The following is a 21,765-nucleotide window of genomic DNA, read 5'->3' as shown; positions in this document are numbered from 1 at the left end:
GAAGGTTGTCTACTCCTGCACTAGAAGGTGCATGCACAGAGAGAACCGAGTCAGACTCAGTGCTTGATGTCCTCCATCATTACATGGGGACGTTGAATGTTCTCTGATGCCTTCTAGAGAAGCATTGGAGTAAATGCTTCTCTATGAAAATAATTTAATTGATTTGCAGCGATTGCTGCACATGGGCATTAAGTCCACAATGCTTTTCTTTGAGCAGCATTTGGTTGAAAAATTGATCAACAAGCCTGATAACTTCAATGGGGTTGGACTAGGCTGCAGAGAAGATTCAGTGAGCACTGCTCTGCATGGAGACACTGAGTGTTCACCATAGAGATGCATTGATTCAATTGTGCAGCTTAGCATTTTTGCCTCCCAATGTGTTTCTATTGGATAGTATTGGGTTAAATGAGATCATCAAGATTGATAATCTCAGCCACGGAGGCGGAGTCAGGAAGGGCAAGCAGTGGCGGGACCGGTGTGGTCTAGGAATAAACCTTGTTACTGAGATTGGAGGGGTCTGGACACCTAAACAGCCAAGTCAGGACATTATTGTCAGGAATACGTTTTTAATTCCAGACACTATAGTGTTTTGCTAAGACTTAAACAGTTACTCCAAGCATCAAAACCACAACATCCCACTATAGTGCCCTGTTTAATGAGGCAAACCATTTTGTAATAGTTTTCCCACTTACCTGGTTCCTCACCAGGTGCCAAGGGGCCTCTATGGCCGAAAGAAGTGTATTTTGCTTCTATAGAGCTGCAGGAGCCGATGCCAATCCTGCCAGCTATGAATGCAATTTATTCTCATTCAGTTAATGCAATTCTGAGCATAGAAGCTATACCTCCAGCAGCAAAGAGGTTAAACTCCAGATGTGCAATGTTTGGTGGTGAAACACAGCGCATCCGAACAGGCACCATGACCACTTCAAATTACTGGAGGGGTAATGGTTCTTCGAGTAACAATTTAAATAAATACTTTAATCTATAGTAAAATTGCAGTCATTTATAGTGTGGTGGTTCTCAATTCTATTTGGACCACAACACACTTGAATGAGAGAAAAATGTCTTGAGGCACACCTATCAGCATAATAAATGTCACATTTACTGAAAGGCTTGCTAAGGACACATGCATTATTCTTGCCAACCTATTAGTTTTAATTAATTGCCAGCTGAAAACCCCTGCTATAGTGATTTACAGGTTTGTTTTTTTCTTCTCTTATAAAGGTGGGGTTCAGTTGCAGAGGATTATGTAATTGACATACAATTATGACAAAGTACGTCTTGGCAAGGACATATTTTATTGGCTTGGAAGAACAGTTAAGCACCTGGGGTTGCCAAGCAGACGCTATGACTTCAGACATTGTAAATATAAAATAAAAAAAATAAAAAAACAAGCATGAGATAAATAATGTCCAGCATTACAAATACATCACTTGTTTGAAACAAACTACATGGCCATCAATTCACATTTTCCTTTGATGTAGTGTGAAGGAGGAATCAAGATTTAATTTTTAATGTTATTTTTTTTTGTTTGTTTTGTTTTATGTATGCTGCTGTCCTTTCTTTTTTATGGTACGCTGATAACCTTCAAAGATAAATGCTATTTTACATTTTTTTTCTTGGTGTGCAAAAAGCATTTCAAGTGTGTATGCGCCAAGACCTCTCATGGACATCTTCCTGAGAAACAGCTTTGTATTCCTAACACTGTAGAATCCCTTTAAGCAGCACACAAGTGTCATGCAGTTGATGCAAGGGAAACAAGCTTGGTCACTAACTTGCCGTTAACAGCTCTCAAATGGGATGCATACCAAAATTATATTTGCATTACCTGAAAAGAAGTCACGGAATGTTTAGTATAGTCTTAAACAGCTTCCAGGGTGTTAGGCGGGTGAAGAAGTCCAACACGTGTGGAAACAGCCTTGGTATTCATTTAAGGGATTCATAGAATTAATCACATGCAAAGTTAATTCTATACCCCATGGAAAAAATGTAATCTATACAACACGTTCTAAGATTGGGTTGCCATGCTTTTGGTAGGGATTTTGGGATAGGTTAATTCACTTACTTAGAACTGAGAGCATATTAACTACACTCTTAAAGGACCACCAAAGCCACCCAGGCCATTCATTTCAATGCTACAAACAGCCACTAGAGGCGCTTCCACCTTCAGAACTAAATGAAACTAGGCCATGGAATCAAATGCTGCTGACAGTTCTATGAGGCACAGCCGAAATGATGAGACTCCTGGTGATACTAGCTTGGATGCTGGAATCACCAGAGGAAGAGTCGTAGGCTGCAGCGGAGGAGTCCTGGCATTAGAAACAAGATAAGTAAAAAAGGTAAGTAATTATTCTTTAACATACATATTTTTTTTATTTATTTTTACAAACAGGCCTGCGCTGCCACAATAGCAGGAGCAGGCATAGTGAAACACATACTATCCTGACAGGATTAAGTTGCACATTTTTCTTTAAACAGGATATGATTCCCGGAGAAACTGACGGAAGCCAAGCACAGAGAGATGGACACAGGTTTCTTCAGGAAGGAAGAGATTCTTTATTCGATTCACCGACCGGGACTCAGAGGGAGTAATGTCACCAAAATACAACAAGATCTGAGCCCCGAACAATAGTGTAGGCTCCTTATATAGGCATGTAACTCCACCCATAATCAGCTCCACCCACACATACTCTTACCCAATCAATCGAACAAGAACTAACTTCCTGTTTGACCACATGGCTTGCCCAGCACAATGGAGGAGGGGAATACTATATCCTGTATCCTTGCACATGCTCCGTACACTACTGATTGTATCTTTGCCACGTGCAACCAACCGACCGATACACCAGTATATGCACGTACACATACCACGTGGTAATCTCGGCCTACTAAATTTATTTTTACCGAGATTCCACCACAGATATATACTCATGGTTTGCAATGAAAGATTATGCAGAGTGGCAGTTGTGGTAAACTTGTAAATGGAAAACAGACGAGTGTGACCTTTGCCGTCATAATAATAACTGTAGTAAAAATAATAAAAATATTGAATTGAGTTGAATTGGGGTAGCATAAAACTTAGATTGTGCTGATAAGCTCACTGCTTACAAGCAAGAGCTTGGTTAAGGAGTGAAAGTAATATTAAAGTAATATTCAGCGGTGAAATGTTAGCTAGCCCCTGTGATATGCATGCTGACTAAGCTTGATAGCTGACTATGCTGCACATTGTTTTTGCTGCCTCTTTTTAAAATAGCGTAAACAAGCGAGATAAACATGTCTAGCTTAATCTGGTCATGTGGGTGTATGGTAGAGCAAGAGGAAGCTTCGCTAAACATGCATTTTTAAACACGTTATAGAATCGCTGTGATGCTATGGTGCATTATCCATGACACAGAGACAGGGAGAGGAGAAAACATGCATCCCTGCATCGTTAGTCAAAGTACATCTGTAGTAAGACAAGGTCTCTGTCAGCGGGGTGCATCCAGTCTGTATGAGTTGCAGTGTTTGTGGTTGTAGTGTTGCTTTACGGGGTGCCTGTGGGTGATAAGGGGTAAGGAAATTATGTCGTGGGGGTGTCGGTTTTAGGTGCGTCATGCTATAGGCGTCGTGTGGTGTGCCATATGACAGGTGCCCCGAACCCTAAGGGGGTTGAGGTGGGGGGAGGGGGGGATATAGCAGCGCATCTGACTTAAGGCTTTGAGTGGTGTGGGCTATGTAAATGCTCTGTGGAGCTTAATGGTCCAGCCGACTCAGTCTCTTAGGTGTGGGTGAGAGGTGTCTGTTTCGTGGGGTGTGCGTCTAATACGTTATGAGTAAATTAACATTTCAAACAGTTCAAACGGTAACACAAGTAATGTTAAAGAGGTTGGTGCTCTGTGGCACTGCGGGTTATTGCAGTCATGTCTCTGTTTGGGTAAGCGAGGCGCTTCTTGGCACAAAAGGGGTCAGATGATTAGGGTCCCATGTTCGTGCAGCTGATGGTGTTTCTTCTCCATCCATAGCGGGTAGTCCCAGAGCCTGCAGGAGTTGTGGTGCGTCCGCAATGGACATGATCTTATAGGCAGCTCCTTGGTGAGTCATGGTCAGAGTCCTTGGGGGTCCCCATCTATAGGTCAGGCCGGCGTCCCGCAAGCGGCCGGTGATTGGTCTGAGCGATTTGCGCCACTGCAGTGTGGACCTCGTAAGGTCTTGATAGAACGTGAGATGTGCATTCTCAAACAGGTATGGCGTTTTGTCGCGCACTGCGGACATGATGCTTTGTTTATCTTGTAGAGAGGAACACCGGACTATTACATCGCGGGTGACATTAGGGGGTGCATTCGGGTGCTGTGGCAGCTTATATGCCCCGTCCATGGTCAGTTTCCTGGCTGTGTGTTGGGGTAGAATAGTGGCCAGCAGTCGCCTCAGGTAGTGTGCCAACTCTTCCGATGGGACCCCGTCGGGTATGCCCCTCACCTTGATGTGATGCCTCCTGCTTCTGTCCTCCATGTCCGCCAAGCGTGCAGTCAGGTTTTGTTGTGAGGATTCAACGTTCCAGAGCGCGTCTTGCAGGTGAGACATGTTGCCGTGCAAATCCAAGATGTCCTCTTCAGAGGCGCGGACCGCCTCAACCTCTTCCTTGAGTACAGCTGTGTCAGCAGCTAGCATTTGCTTAATGTCCAGCAGGAATTTTTGAATGTCTTGTTTGGTGGCCAGTTCTTGCCCCGCTGATATAGTGGGAGTCCTGTCTGGGACCGTGAGCTGTGCTTGTGGGTCTGCCCGTACCTCTAGGTTAGTTGAAGTGGAGGCCTTTGGGCCTTCCGCGTGCGCCATCTTGGGCTGTGATGTACACTGCAGCAGGGTTCCGATATCCCTCGTCTCCGTCACTGTGCCAGCGGGTGTCCTTTGGTAACGGCACCCCATGTTGAGTGTATCGCCCTGCACGTTAGGTTGGTTGTGTTCCGCTGTGCGGAGGTTTGTTGCTGGGGATCCCCTTAGGAGCGCTTCAATCTCGGACAGATTAGGCCGGTAGTAGGCCGGAGGTTTGTGTTTCACTTTCCTCGGCTTCGTAGCGTATATAAACGGCATCCGTCCGGGCTGGGAAGCCTCCTGGGGTATTAGCAGTGTGTCTCTCTCTTTGATGGTTGGCAATTGTAGGAATAATTGCCCCAAATTGCAGGATTGTTGAGGAGCCCCAAGAAGATGCGTCTGCTCTCGTTCGTGAGCAAGCTCCGCCCCCTAACATACATATTTTAATGACAAAGGGGGAAGGACAAAAAAGAAACCCCCTAAAATAAATTAAACATTCTTAAAAGATGAGTCTTTTAGACAGCCACTAGAGGTGGGTTTATACCTGCAATGTAATTATTACAGTTAATCAATAACTGCAATCATTACATTTGCAGGGATTATGGAACTGGGATCAAGTGCATCAAGACCACTTCAGTGAGCTGAAATGGTTGGGATGGCTATAGTCTCCCTTTAAACAAAAAACTCATACTTTCAATTATACAGTTAATATTGCAGAACAATTAATGAAAATAAAAAACAAATAATAAAACCTGTTGCATCCTGCAGTGTCACATTGTGGTCAGGTAGGATTTTAATCCTTCCCTGCATAAAGATATATTCTACTGACTACATTTGAATTTCTTTTAACATATTCATTAGTAGAGACTACGTTCTCTCATATAGGATCCGATTTTTGGACAAATGTAGCAAGGGGTGCAGCTTCCAACATGCATCATCATGAGAGATGCAGTGTAGATGTGACATTTAATTGTGCATCCATAAAAAGATTTATGTTAAGATCCCTTCTACAGATATCTGTTTGGACTCTTTACCGTGAGCGAGAGTACAAAATGAACACAACTCTTGGCAGATGAAGACATCCATGTCATCCATGATGAAGACAGCATCAGGTAGGTAAACTTTACTTACTATTCCACCCACGGATGCCACCATAACAAATAAAGAAATAAAGGTTCTCGGTGGGGGCAGGGGGGAGAACAAAAAATGCATGGACCCCATAAGTGGCAACACAACTTAAAGTCAGATGTATTTTATATCATAAATCTGTTTCTGTTCTTTGGGTTACATATTTTCGATAGACGACTACTAGTGAATATATAAAGTTACAGCCTTAAGCAACCATCTTGAAGCAAACCCAAACTACCTTTTTAACTGACTCTCCTTCAGAAGTTGGCTAAAGATTGTGCGTTTTGTAGATGGAATGCAGTGTTTTCCAAGGTCAGTAGAAGTGCACCTATTTTGCCACAAGTTCCATAACATCTTGATCAATAATGTTAGCTCTGAGATTAGTTCAACAGTCCCTATAGAGGTCAGGATGAAAGATCTCAACACTCAGATTTAATAAACAGGTGTTTCTCGATTTCTTTCCATACTGTAATGTTATTCTATTAAATAAAGATGGAATATAGTTTTTCTCTTTTTTAATAAAAGCCATTCCTCTTTCCTTTGACTATTTCACTGTCGAAAAACGTCTGAAAGTGCTGATATAAAGTGTGAGTTTCAAGGGATTGTACAGTTAAAGGGAAACTATAGTGCTATGAAATGCCCCCCTTCCTTCTGTCACTTACCTGATTACCTGGGTCAGGCTCCTCCTCCGCCAACGTCAGACAGAAGGGGGGGTGGGGGGGGGGATCTAATGCACATATGCGGCGAGTGCCGTGCTCACATTAGGACTAATCCATCGGAAAGCACTGCTCATTGCTTTCCTATGGGGTTTTAGATGACGCTGGATATCCTCATGCATAGCATGAGTCGCCTGACGACCCAAAAGCACCTCTATTCCACTACAGGTGGAGTTAACCCTGCAAGGTAATTATTGCAGTTAGTAACTGCAATAATTACAATTACAGGGTTAAGGGACCTGGGACACTGCATCCAGACAACTTCAATGTGCTAAAGTGGTCTGGGTGCCTATAGCGTCCTTTTGAACAAAAGCTCATATTTTCAATTATACAGATAATATTGCAAAACAATTAATGAAAACAATTACAAATAAACAAAATTGCATCCTGCAGTGTCACATTCTGTTCAGTCAAGGCGGATTTATGCCTTTAAAGCCCAGTCCAGCAGGATTATAAGGAAAGTAGTTTATAACCCATCCACAGTGCCAGTCATCACATACGATGATTGGAACAGCATTGCAAATTGATATCTATACATGGGCAGCTGCCAGTTTGCATAAAGTCCAGTTCCCCATTTAGTGAACTGGGTAATGTTTTGCGAACAGTTGGGCCATGAGTAGCAATCTCCAGTCAGAGCATTCCTTACTCCGTGTGCAGTGTGTGTAAGTGTAAGTAATTTCTGGATTGCCTAACTGACAGCTAGGGGGTTGTCTTATAGAGGTAATGATTAATACAAATAAATATATAACAGAATGCAAATAAATAATTAAACTGATACATTACCAATGTAAAAAAAAAAATACACCCCTTTGAAGTTACTGCAATTTCTGTAAATCTCCAGACATCCGGCACACACATCACATACACCCAGAGCACACCACACACACACACATCCATCACATGTACCACACACACATTACATGCTTCCAGCATACCATACATGCATCACATGCAGCCAGAAAAAGCCATACATCATATACAGCCAGCGCACACACCACACACATTACATACAGCCAAAACACACTACACACACATACAGCCAGAACACAGAGTTTGCACACAATCAGCACGCACATAACACACAGCCAGCGCACATCAAACACAGTTGCACTCACTGCACACACCACACACTATATCAAATGGATGGACTATGGGGGGGGGGAGGGGGGCAGAGGAAGATTTTGTGTAATATTAATAAAAATTGCAAAACTGAGGCAATAATAACAGTGTTGTAACTATAGCGGAGTTGGAGAATGTATCCAGATCAGCTATTTTTGTCTTCGTGTTTCCCATTCAGATTTCATTTGTGAAGATCCAGAGTTTAGCTGTCATTGTCCAGGGGCCCCAATCTTTGTAACTGAAATTATATTGTGTCAGGACATGTAACTTTTTATAACGGACAAGTACATTGGGCTACTGATTCATTCTCTTAGAAAGTAGATTTTTTTTATTTATTTTTTAATCCACACCTGTGTTTGAAGTTTTCCTTTAAAAATAGTATGAATAAAAACAAAACAAAGAGGGGGGTGGCACCCAAAGACTCATAGCTACAGTAAGTAGAATACTAAAGGGACATTGTAGGCACCCAGACCACTTTAGCTCATTGAATTGGTCTGGGTGCAAACTCCCATCACCCTTAACCCTGAGCGTGTAATTATTGCAGTTTTTATAAACTGCAATAACAACCTGCTAGGATTAACTCCTCCTCTAGTGGCTGTCTGCTAGACAGCCACTAAGGAGACTTCTGGGTGGATAGGCGACTTTTGGTCGTCTAAATGACGCTGAACATCCTCACGCTATGCATGAGTGATACCGGAGAAACTGACGGAAGCCAAGCACAGAGAGATGGACACAGGTTTCTTCAGGAAGGAAGAGATTCTTTATTGGATCACCGATCGGGACTCAGAGGGACTAGCGTCACCAAAATACAGCAAAGTCTGAGTACTGAATACATAGAGTACATTCCTTATATAGCACTGTAGCTCCTCCCACAATTAACTACACCCACACATACCCTTAACCTATTTAATGAATAGAGTCTAAACTCATCCATCCGGTCTAACCACGTGGCTCATCTGATACAAAGGAGAGGGACGCGTAATTCCAGTTCTTACATTCCTGCACCTGGTCAGTACAGTGATGACAGTATCTTAGCTACGTGTAATTAACTAACTGATACTACAAACACATATACATACATATGCCTTGTGGCAATCTTAGCCTGCTAAACTTGTATTTTACTGGAATTACATCACATTCCCCCCTTTGATGCCTCTGATATTTCACAATTACTTGAGGCATCACTTAACCTTGGTTTGCATATACCTCAGGTTACCATGAACCAGACCAGACTTTTCTTATGATGTGAATCTTTTCAACACTCATCTTCCTGCATAGTTTCTCCCTGATCTAAAGCCTTATACTTATATATGGCCATTATCTGTGCAGCAGCCTTCCTCTCTGCTATAGTTCCTATCAGGCTTTGCACAGACCTAACTACTAAGGGTATAAGACACGGCAGGAGTAGACACAACATTAAAATTAGTAGGACTCCACCTACCACTGCCTTAAGCCCTCCAAACCACTCATACCAGCTACCAAACCAACTACTTGGATTATACCCTTTCCATACCTGAGTAGGCACATGCGCTAGTTTAACCATATGGCTAGTAAGCTCAGCTATTGCTTGCCCTTCGTCATCTATTTGAAGACAGCAATTGCTTAGGTTAAACTTCCCACATACACCTCCCTCTACTGCCAAAAGGTAATCCAAGGCTAATCTATTTTGGTATACTGCTGTCCTCATCCTGGTGTTATGCTTCGCTAGAAGATTGAGCGCTTGTGATGTTTCATTAGTGATAATCTCAACCACCGCCTGTAACCTTATAATACGGTTGAGCATATAAATAGGGGTTCTATAACCAAAGGTACCATCCTCAGCCCACGTGGCTGGCCCATAATAATCTATGATACGCTGGGGAGGCCATTCATTATCTTCCCAGGTGCCTATCTCTATGGGTCCCCTTTTCTTCCTATGATTCACATCATACACTTTAACACCTAAAGTCTCACCTGTTTCAATCGGTAACAAGAAGAAGGATGGTTTGAGCATACCTAACACACATGCCCCTTCCCAGTCCTGTGGCAACTCCGAATAGGCTTTCTTACCACAGATCCAGTACAAATTTGCTGGGGCTCTCCAGGTAGATGTGATGGATAGATCAAACCACACGTCCTTTAAATTGGCATATCTAGCAAACGGGTTAGATGGTTCTGAGACATTTGAAGCCGACCACCAAGTTGTATTCTTTGTATCATCATCATAAGCTTTTTGCCCTAGACAAGTTAATTCTCCTACAGAAGTATTATACATCATTCCTTTCCTTGCTATGCAAACATAACCTATGATGGAGGTCTTTAATCTCCACTCAGATTTACCTCTAACACTCATCTGATAATCGGCTTGTGAAGATATTAATTGTTGAACTGCCTCAGAACCGGACATTACCTCCTTTGCTTCCTAAGGCCATTGGTCTCCCATGTTAGTACCTCCACACACATAGCAGTTGGTAACATTAAGACTACCGGCAATACTTTCAGCTAGATCAATGAACAGGTTTTTAGCATTATGGGGGATCTTATTATCTATACTCATCTCTTCGTAAAAGGAATGGTATACTTGATGAGTCTGGGAGGATACCGTATCAGTCTCTATCCCTATAAATAATATTGTCCCAGGGTCTAAACCCGTCCCGTATATTTGAAACCCAAATAAATTACCATATTTATCTAAGAACTTGTCGGGGTTATTTATAAGAATATGGACTGGATTGCATTCCATAGACTTACAGTATGGATTGGTAGGCAACTTAGTAACAATCATGTCTTTGTCTACTGTCTGTCCCCAAGTCGCCCACCCCACACAAGACCAATATGGACAAAAGTTATAGTCTTTATTTGGGCATCTAGGACTCACATATTTATTTTTGCTACTGGGACAAATATATTTATCGTTAGACCCATACGTCCTCTCCCATCTAAGATCCCCACATACATTCCACGGCTTTCTACCACTCGATATCGCTTTACACGCATCAAATAGCAGAACACCCGAAGAATGTACGGATTCTAACACCGTTTTATTAATTAGGGTCCCCTGAGGATCTCCATTCCTGAGAGTCAACCAAATTGTACGAGGTTGATACTCCGGACTGAAGCACTTAGGTTCTCCTACTCCTAAATGGCACACACTATAATCTATATTTAAGTATCTACATCTCGATACATCTCCTTTACACTCGTATTGTGAATGCCAAATTAGGGTTTGGGAAATATGGTTACCTGTTCTCGTAGTCTTAATGCATACCTCACAGCTAGGAGTGTCGGTACCTCTACCTTCCTGAATATAAAAACACATGTAAATAAACACAATCAAAAGCACATCTTTCGCCGTCATCCTCAGTCTTCGTCCGTGCGATGGAACCTCAGCTTCCAGGATGTGAGGGCTGCAGGGAATGGAGTTCTGCTCGTCTTCACAGGTGTCCCTTCGAGACTTTCCTGGCTTATACACTATGTGATGGTAAGCGGACAGGCTTTATTATGGCCTTCTCACTCACACCTGTAACAATAAAATTTGTAATCCACAATAATTCCTCGTTACTCCGACTGAGTAGTACGTTTTAACCGGATCTTGCAGGGATTCTCTGGATCTGCTGTAACTTGCCAAGAATCGACTGCTGCTGGTTTAACCCTGGAGTGATGTATCCACGGAGTCACTTCTGCTACTTTTATTGCTGTAGGGGTAGACAAAAGAACAACATAAGGACCTCTCCACTTGGGCCCTAACGGTACAGTATTCCACTCTTTAATCCACACTTGGTCTCCTGGATGGTAACTATGAACAGGGGGATAAATATTCACAGGTAATCTATCTTGTACCCATTTCTGTACCTCCTCCATAGTTTTACCCAACTCTACAACCTGCTGCCGAGTAATTCCTTCTCCCAACTGACTCAAGTCCCCCCTTAAGTTACCAAGTACGGGAGGTGGTCGCCCATACATGATTTCAAAAGGAGAGAGGCCCATCCTTCTGGTAGGGGTACTGCGGATTCGCAATAAAGCTATGGGTAAGAGAACGTTCCACTTAAGTTGGGTTTCCTGACACATTTTAGCCAACTGGTTCTTTATAGTTCTATTCATTCTCTCTACCTTACCAGAACTCTGGGGTCTATATGCAGTATGAAGCCTCCACTTTATACCAAGCATATGAGTCAGTTGTTGTAGGCACTGATGAACAAAAGCTGGACCATTGTCCGATCCTATAGAACAGGGTAGTCCATATCGGGGTATTATTTCTCGTAGCAGGAATCTCACAACTTCTCCTGCTTTCTCTGTACGAGTAGGACATGCTTCTACCCAGCCTGAATAGGTGCACACAATTACCAGCAGGTAACGATGTCCACCCGACTTAGGCATCACTGTAAAGTCTATTTGTAGATCGGACATGGGGAGTCCCCCCATAAACTGGACTCCTGGTGGCTTTACTGGTCCTTGTCTTGCATTATTTTTAGCACACGTTACACATCTACGTACAATGGCCTGAGTCAAGTTGGACAATCTTGGTATGTAGAAATGTTTTCTAAGAGATTCTTCAGTACTGTCTCTCCCAGAATGTGTCCCGTTATGATAGTTTTGGACAATTTCTACTGCTAGTGATGCTGGTATAACTATTCTTCCATCTTCTAGCTGATACCACTTGTTCTCCAAATACTTTCCCGGTTCAGTCTTTAACCACTCCTCTTCTTGAGCTGTATAAACTGGAGTCCATTGGGACAGTGGAGTTGGTATAAGAGCAGCTATATGCCCCACATACTCCTGTCTTCCTGATTCAGCAGCACGCTTAGCTGCACTATCTGCCATCCGATTTCCCTTGGTTACATCACCATCACCTCTCAGATGTGCTCGACAATGAATAATACCGACTTCTTTCGGCTCCCACACTGCTTCCAATAGTTGTAGGATTTCAGCTGCGTACTTGATTTCTTTGCCCTCTGAATTCAGTAGTCCTCTTTCTTTATACAAAGCTCCGTGGGCATGAGTGGTTAAAAACGCATACTTAGAGTCCGTATAGATATTCACTCTTAAACCTTCAGCCAATTGTAACGCTCGTGTCAGTGCTATCAATTCTGCCTTTTGTGCTGATGTTCCTTTCGCCAGTGGCCGAGCTTCTATCACCTTGTCTATGGTTGTTACTGCATATCCTGCATAGCGGATCCCTTCTTTCACATAACTACTGCCGTCTGTATAATATTGAACATCGGGGTTCTGGATGGAAAAATCACGAAGATCTGGTCTACTTGAGAATACTTCATCCATTACTTCCAGACAATCATGTTGACTTTCAGTAGGTTGTGGCAAAAGGGTAGCTGGATTTAAGGTGTTTACAGTCTCTAAATGCACTCTTGGGTTTTCACACAACATTGCTTGATACTTGGTCATACGGCTGTTACTAAACCAATGATTTCCTTTGTAATCCAACAACGTCTGTACTGCATGTGGGACTCGTACATAAAGTTCTTGACCCAGAGTGAGTTTATCGGCTTCAGCTACTAGCAGGGCGGCTGCAGCTACGGCTCTTAGACAAGGTGGAAGTCCGCTGGCCACTGCATCCAATTGTTTAGACATGTAGGCAACAGGTCTTTGCCATGATCCCAAGTACTGTGTCAATACTCCCACAGCCATTCTTCTTTGCTCGTGTACATACAGGTAGAATGGTCGTGTGTGATCAGGTAGACCTAATGCTGGGGCACTCATCAAAGCCTTCTTCACATCTTCAAATGCCGTTTGCTGTTCTTGGGTCCATAGGAAGGGGTCGTGCTCTGTACCTTTGATAGCTGCGTACAGAGGTTTTGCCAGTATCGCATAGCTGGGAATCCATATCCTACAGAAGCCTGCTGCCCCCAAGAATTCTCGCACTTGTCTTCTATTCTTGGGTATTGGTATTTGGCAGACAGCCTCTTTTCTCTCTGGCCCCATAATTCTTTGACCTTCAGAGATATGGAACCCCAGATACTTGACAGTTGGCAAACACAACTGAGCCTTCTTTCTAGACACCTTGTATCCTGCCTTCCAGAGAATGTGTAGTAGATCGTGCGTTGCTTGCTGACAGATTTCTTTTGTAACTGCTGCTATCAACAAGTCATCTACATATTGTAACAATACACACTCTCCTGGGATGGACTCGAAATCCAATAGATCTTGACTTAGGGCTGAACCAAATAGGGTAGGTGAATTTTTAAACCCTTGGGGCAGTCTTGTCCAAGTCATTTGGCGTTTTGAGCCCGTTACAGCGTTCTCCCATTGGAAAGCAAAAATACATTGACTTTCTGCGGCAATTCGGAGGCAAAAGAAGGCATCTTTGAGGTCTAAAACTGTGAAGTAAGTAGCCCCGCCCGGAATTAAAGCAAGCAGGTTATATGGATTGGGTACAACTGGATGTATACTAACAACCGCATCATTGACTGCTCTTAAGTCCTGCACAGGTCGATACTCATCTGTGCCGGGCTTTTGAACAGGCAGCAATGGGGTGTTCCAGGGGGAAGTACAGAATTTTAGGATACCATACCGTATGAACTTATCCAGGTAGGATTGTATGTTCTTCTTAGCCTTCTGCGGGATGTGATATTGTCTCAGGCTCACTGGATAAACCCCATGTTTAAGTTCAATTTTTATAGGTGGAATATTGCGGGCCAGTCCTGGTGGGTTGTTCTCTGCCCAAACTCCTGGTATGTTAAATAATGTCTCATCACTCCTAGGGTTTTGGCTAGTCAACACTGTATAAAGTCGCCACTCTTCTTCCTTTGGTACGGATAAAGTCATAATACCTGAAGGTCCATTAAACTTTAAAGATGTTGTTCCATCTGGTAGGAACGTAATCTGCGCTTGTAATTTGGATAGCATATCACGTCCCAGCAATTGGACTGGACATTCAGGCATATAAAGGAATTGGTGTTTTACTACGTGGCCTCCCAATGTACAGAGTCGACTTTTAAGAACCGGTTTTTCAGCACTTCTTCCAGTTGCTCCTATCACAGTAATAGTCCTTCCAGATGGAGGAGCAACTAGATTAGTCACCACTGAATGTTCAGCACCAGTGTCGATCATGAACGCACTCCTTTTCCCCCCTATTGATACATCGACCATAGGCTCCGCTCGACCAAGGGGGATGGAGCCCGGTCGGTATCAATAGTCCTCCATGACCGTGTCAGCCAATCCTACGAAGTCCCTACCTTCTCTATCGCGGGACCTTTGCGCTGCTGGAATATATCTGTCTTCCCTAACACTTCCTCTGTTCCCATTACTCCCTCTATAACCATTACTCCCTCCGGGGCCTCCTCTACCTCTCGCTCTGCCTCTAAAGTTTCCGTAGCCTGCCCTGGGTAGGACCCTCTCGTACTGCTCTCTTTGCGGACATTCGTTCCTCCAATGCCCTTCTTCCTTGCAATACGCGCACTGATCCCTACTCAAAGGCTCCCTACTCCATCTATTATTGCCTCTATCTGGGCCCCGTTTATCTACGCCTGCGATCGCTACCGCTAGCATATCAGCCTTTTTACGCATCTTGCGCTCCTCCTCTTTCTTGCTTTCTGTTTCCCTATTCATATACACCTTATTAGCTACCTCCATTAGTTGGGTGATTGACATACCTGCAAACCCTTCTAGCTTTTGTAGCTTGCGCTTAATATCTCCGTAAGCTTGGCTGACAAAGGCGGAGTTCACCATTCGGGAATTGTCTGCGTCTTCCGGATTAAAGGGGGTGTACAAGCGGTACGCCTCCAATAATCGGTCATAAAAGACACTGGGCGCTTCATCGCTTTTCTGAATCACCTCAACTGTCTTTGACATATTAATAGCCTTCTTTCCTCCGGCTTTCATGCCAGCAATTATAGCGTCTCTATAGGCTCTGAGTTGAACCATATCAGCACCATTTACGTTCCAATCGGGATCAGTGTTGGGATAATGTGTTGCGGCCCATGCTGCTGGATTAGCTTGGTTCAAAGCACGGGCTCTATCTTCTAATGCTTTAATGGCTGCTTGATTTATTCTTGTCCTTTCCTCATTGTTAAATAAAGTCATTAGTAACTGCTGGCAATCAGCCCATGTCGGATTATGCGTCTGTACTATTGAGGTGAACAGATCAGTCATGGCTTGTGGTTTCTCAGTATACGAGGAATTATGGGTCTTCCAGTTTAAAAGGTCGGTAGTGGTGAAAGGGACATATACGAAGACAGGGTCAGCGTGTGCCATTTGACCTGCGGCATCGATATAAGCTGACCCGGGATTTAAGCGAAGAGGCATCTGATAGTGCTTTAATTGTTGGGCACCAGTCAACTGTCGGGTTTGGATGGGGCTACGTAGGGAAGCGTCAGTCATGGGTTCCGGTCGGGGAGAGATAGGGTATGGGGATGTGGGAGGTTGGTTTTGGGAAAAGGTAGTGAATAGAACACTTCGGGCCGAGCTAGATGAAGCTTGACCGGAAGTCTGAAGTGGCGCCAAATCAGGATATTCATTTTTAATGGAGGTTGGTCTATCTGGTTCCGGAAGGGGGGATTTAGTACGAGGGGGGGTGGATCCTGCACTGGAGGAGGAAGCGGAAGTGGATGGGGGTAGTGAGGGAAGGGTTACAGGACTTCCTGCGTTTGCGTCACTTCTTCTTAACGGAAAGTAAGGGGGCGGCAAAGGGATCTCGGACTCAGGGGGCGTGTCCAAAATGGGCCTAACACCAGTCCTAGTGGACGAACAAGTCCTAGCTACCATGAGGCGACACTGCTCCTCGTGGCATGTCCGGAGCCATTTTGGCGAGTCATTTACGGCCTGTCTCCAACAATCAATATAAGGAAACTGGCCGTAAAGTTCAGGCCTACCTGATACAGCCACGTGTAAGCGCTGTACCAGAGTTGGATCCAAACTGCCACGTGGCGGCCATGCCGCAACCAAAGTAGGCCACTCCCTAGTGCACAAAGTGACCAAACGTACAGGAGACATCTTTACCCCAAAATCACAAACTTTGAATCCCTTTTTAAAATTCTTAACCATACATCCTAAGGGATCCGGAATCGTTGACTGCGACGCACCCATATTTAACAGTGGAACGTTGTCGACAACGATTACTATACACGCGTACTATTCAACAGTCACACCCGTTTCCTCTGGCAACAGCACCACGTGGTACGGTTATCAAGTGAAACGTACACCATAACAATAAACACTCAGGGAATTCCCGTACACACACAGCTGCTACACCAGTCACTATATAATCAATATTATGCCCTTTGGCGTAACTACACAGTCACCCACGCTATAATTCTCTATATACGAATTACCCGTCTATAACACACCCAGTAACATCGTCTTTTACAAATAGCGGTTACAGTACGGTTAGCATAGGTCAAAGCACAAGTTAAGGTCACAATACAATTATTAGTGGTTATGGTGTTAAAACATGCAATGGACGACAATGATTAGTACTTATTATACAATGTCAGTAAATATACAGGGTTATGGTACCGTGCACTATAATACAGCAACACACTATTAACACTCTCGCTAGACGGCTGAGCTCGCGCTATCTAACAAGATATACACTTTACTAAACAATCGTTAACACATTTACAATTCCCAACTAAACTATTGGCCAGTACCTTGAATGGACTACCTAAAACTATATACACCCGTTTTGGTTAGCCACACTGCCCAATCACCACATATACATAGCGAGCTAGAGATCCGAATTTACACAGGCGCCTCTTAGTCGCACTATACAACGAGCTAGAGATCCGAATTTACACAGGCGCCTCTTAGTCGTACTATCAAAAGTCTAGTGGGTTCCAAATTTACACGCCTTCCCACTTAGCCCAGATAGGATGAGAACTAGCGAACCGAATTTACACAGGCGCCGCTTAGTCTCCCGGTCCCTCCGACCTAGCGAACGTAATATACACCCTAGAACGCTAGTCTAGACAAGACACCGGTGTCCGGCTAGGGCTATCTTACACCAGGACCCCGCCTGACTAACCAAATCAAACGGTCTGACTAAAGAGCGTTCGATCGAGCGGTGCGCCTTCGCTCCTTCCCTCCGACAGAGGGGGCAGATACAGATTCAAAAACCCCTTTGGGCCTACCGCACAATCGGTATACCCCTAGCGGGTCCTGCCGTCTAAAACAGCAGTTATCTTACCTCCTCGTTCCTGAACCTGAGTTCACACTCATCGACGGGGACACCCCAGCACTTCTTACGTAGAGGCCGATGATCTCCTGGACAACAGACCAGTGGCGCCGAGACGAAGGGAGGTCCACGCAGAAGTTCAGGGGTGCAGCCGTAGAGAACGTGGGCAAAGATAGACCGTCTCACGCCTCTGCCTCTCAGCTACCGTTGAACGATGAGCTTCCCGGCCAATGCACCAAATGATACCGGAGAAACTGACGGAAGCCAAGCACAGAGAGATGGACACAGGTTTCTTCAGGAAGGAAGAGATTCTTTATTGGATCACCGATCGGGACTCAGAGGGACTAGCGTCACCAAAATACAGCAAAGTCTGAGTACTGAATACATAGAGTACATTCCTTATATAGCACTGTAGCTCCTCCCACAATTAACTACACCCACACATACCCTTAACCTATTTAATGAATAGAGTCTAAACTCATCCATCCGGTCTAACCACGTGGCTCATCTGATACAAAGGAGAGGGACGCGTAATTCCAGTTCTTACATTCCTGCACCTGGTCAGTACAGTGATGACAGTATCTTAGCTACGTGTAATTAACTAACTGATACTACAAACACATATACATACATATGCCTTGTGGCAATCTTAGCCTGCTAAACTTGTATTTTACTGGAATTACATCACATGAGGACTTCCAGCATCACCGGAATCCCCATAGGAAAGCATTGAATAATGCTTTCCCATGGGGAAATCCTATTGCGATCACGGGCATTGCATTAGGTCTCCACCACCGGATAACGTCTGCGGGGAGGAGCATGGGCAGAGCAGAGCCAGCGCCAAGGGACATCGGCGCTGGACCCAGGTAAGTGACAGAAGGAGTTATTAACCTCTCCTGCACCACGGGGAGGGGAGAGGGGATGGGGGCCTTGACAGAGGGGGAAGCTATAGTGCTAGGAAAACAAGTTTGTTTTCCTGACACTATAGTTTCCCTTTAATTATTTCAAGTTCAATAAATGTTGCTTTAAAATACTAGTCTTTTTTCCCAAGAAAATGTCTCTTCTTTAAATTTCTCGAGTTTTAGTGCTGAAATATTGTCCCCATATGTGTTTCTTGTTTAATCATTAAAGACTATGTGAATACCTACTTATATGCCCCCTTTTGTGCTCCAAGATGGGGATGTAACTAAAGCTCTTTAGTGATTCCTCATGTTTCATAACACAGAACATGCAAAACATCAGTGGTCTTTGGCACACATTACTGATTATGCAAGAACCCTTACAATGAACTCAAAAAGCTATCAATTCTGCCACTGAAATTATACAACTCAAAAGCGACATTTATAGTTTACAGCCTGATGCATTGTGGCTAAAGTAATAGCTTACATTGGTTATTGCTAATCTTGACAAACTCTGGAGGCTGGCTAAGCATTTTGGGAAATGTAATTCAGAATGATTTGGAGTCCCAGCACCGTGTTAGGTGATGTCAGTGAAGACTCCACCATAGAAAGTGTTTCTAAGCACACATGCTTGCTGTTAAACAGATAAAGTACAGAATGTTCTATAATTTCCATAAGCATCTAATTTAATGAAACGCTGCCTTGTATACTTTTACTGACTGTCCAGGGTTTATGTGGCATCGGTCAGGACCATTTACACTACATATAGACATGCTTGTATTTGGATAAAAGGCAAAAGAATTCTGTAGAGAAGCTGAAAAAAGCCACATCACAGAAACAATTTTGATGGCAATACAGATTGTACAAAATTGTTAACAGTTAATATTTGCTGTGTGGAATTGACAAAGGAATTGGGCACTGTAGGCCACAATAGCTGATATGGAAAAATAACTGAGTTGGGGAGATGTTTCTAGTTTTGGTAGTTTATTCAAAAATGTGCAGTACACATGAAAATTTTCTTAATTTGCTGTTTAGTGAAAAAATATTGTGGGTGTAAAATATAATAAATATTGTTTTATTTTACGTATTGCTTACGATTAAGAGCAATACTGCCCAACTGGTTCTTTCTTTAAATATTTTTTTTTTTTTTTACAGGGGAGGTCGTTCAGGAGAGCTAGAGCCTATTCAATCTATGATGTAATGTGGATTTTTCAGACATGCTGAGGGTCGCACAGACTCCCTTTAAATCTACTACTGTCCAGCAGCTTAAAGGAACACTAACCTGTGTTCTTAAAGAGACACGGTAAGCACCCAGACCACTTCAGTTTCCTAGTGCTGAAATGTTAAACATTGCAGCTCCAGAGAAACTGCAATGTTTACATTGCAGCACTAAGTCAGCCTCTAGTGGCTGTCTACACAACAACCATTGGAGGGCTTCCTGGATTGAAACAGACCTTAGATCCGGTATTTTTTTATGAAATACTGATCAAGATTCCAACGCAATCCAAAGATACCATAAGACAAAGTGTGGACTACTTTGTCTTATGGACAAATCTGAGGTTGGCATGTCCAAATGCCAAGGGAGAGCCTCTGTATAATAAAGATGGAGGCAAATAGTGCAGGACGCCAATACAATAAAACTTAACAGCGCATTTATTTACACATGACTTAAAAACAAATAAAATAAAAAAAACATATAGCCAACGTCACCAATCCTGAGGTCACCAATGATCCCAGCCTGTAGGATCCTGCACAAAGAGAGTACAGAACTGACATGGACGAAGATGGTGGCATCCGCGAGGAATTACCTACCCTGCAACCTGCGGCCACTGAACCCACATTAAATCTGTCACTTTTGATAGTCTTTGCAAATGGGTAAAGACCCCGAAAAGTGACAGATCCAATTTAAAGCGCCCAAATACTCCACAGCGATGTTCAATGGGTAAACAAAATCGAACCTCCATAGATTGTGAGCCGGTGGTTTAGAGATCTTGCAATTATTGTTAGCAGTAGGGTTCTAGTGCCTTGCCCAATTAAAAATTTAAATTACCATTAAACTGTAAATTTTTGGTGAGTGTAAACCAAATACCAAAATATAGACCAAAATTGCTGAGATGGAACAATTCTCTAAGTCAGCTTCCTTTTCAGCTAGGATACTTTTCAAACTTTTAGCATTATCAGCAACCTTTATAACCATCAAATTATATTTTATTATAATTATATATTGTTAGAGAAGATAATTAGACAGACTTGGAGCTCTCTCTTTTCTTGCTCCCTGGTTGCTGTAATCAGGGCTACAAATAATACATGTCTTATAAGTGGAAAATGTGTGAGCACCTCTTTTAACAATTTTGACATCTGTGAAATTGCAAAAACATGTCTGCAGAAAGAGGGGCTTCACAGGGTTTACTTTTTTGTTTCATTGATATATTAGCCTGAATATCACTCGCTGTTCTAAAGAGTACAGATTCCTCACAGAGCTATACAGTGTTGGAACATTTCAGTGGAATTACTTTCTCCTCTCCTGCTATTTGGCAATATTTGTAAAAAAAAAAAAATCCATATATTTTGTTTTTTGGCACTGGATCCTATATCAGAATACATTTAGAGATGTTCCTGCGAAAAAAAATGAACAATAAAAAAAACCAATACTAAATAATAACTAAATCATTAAATACCTGATAAGCAAGTCGTTTTTACTGGCACATTAGCAAAATTTGAGTCTTTTTTAAAAACAAAAATAGGTGCTGGTCCAAAATTCCAAGCAGCAGCATACAAGTCACAAACTGTGACTTTCCATGGAAAATCGGGACAGTTGGGAAGTACATGGTGCTTTTTTTATTTTTTTGAGTACATATTATCTCTATTAAAGTTTCAATATAAGTCAATATTTAATTTATTTACTTCCAACAATGTAAGTAGCTCTTATTTTTAGTTCACAAAACAGGAGCCTACTCCCAACACTCCCATAACTGCCTGGCAGAGTGTGGCCTATTAGGTTGCAGTTTAT

At 43.1% G+C, this 21,765-nt stretch overlaps 2 protein-coding genes across 2 annotated transcripts in view; one reads left to right on the top strand and one right to left on the bottom strand.

Moving 5' to 3' along the window:
• COLGALT2 (collagen beta(1-O)galactosyltransferase 2) overlaps nt 1-21,765 on the bottom strand; it is a 96,982-nt gene that overhangs the window by 72,940 nt on the left and 2,277 nt on the right. The gene's annotated exons all lie outside the window — the stretch shown is intronic.
• Nucleotides 5,818-21,765, top strand: part of TSEN15 (tRNA splicing endonuclease subunit 15) — a 113,772-nt gene continuing 97,824 nt past the window's right edge. The window contains exon 1 of the mRNA XM_063426206.1: nt 5,818-5,900. Coding sequence (XP_063282276.1) covers nt 5,861-5,900 — 40 coding nt within the window. The 5' untranslated portion in view covers nt 5,818-5,860. The remainder of the gene's footprint in view (nt 5,901-21,765) is intronic.

This window comes from Pelobates fuscus, chromosome 7 (assembly GCF_036172605.1).
Source record: "Pelobates fuscus isolate aPelFus1 chromosome 7, aPelFus1.pri, whole genome shotgun sequence".
NCBI lineage: Eukaryota > Metazoa > Chordata > Amphibia > Anura > Pelobatidae > Pelobates > Pelobates fuscus.
This window is presented reverse-complemented; position numbering and strand designations above follow the sequence as displayed.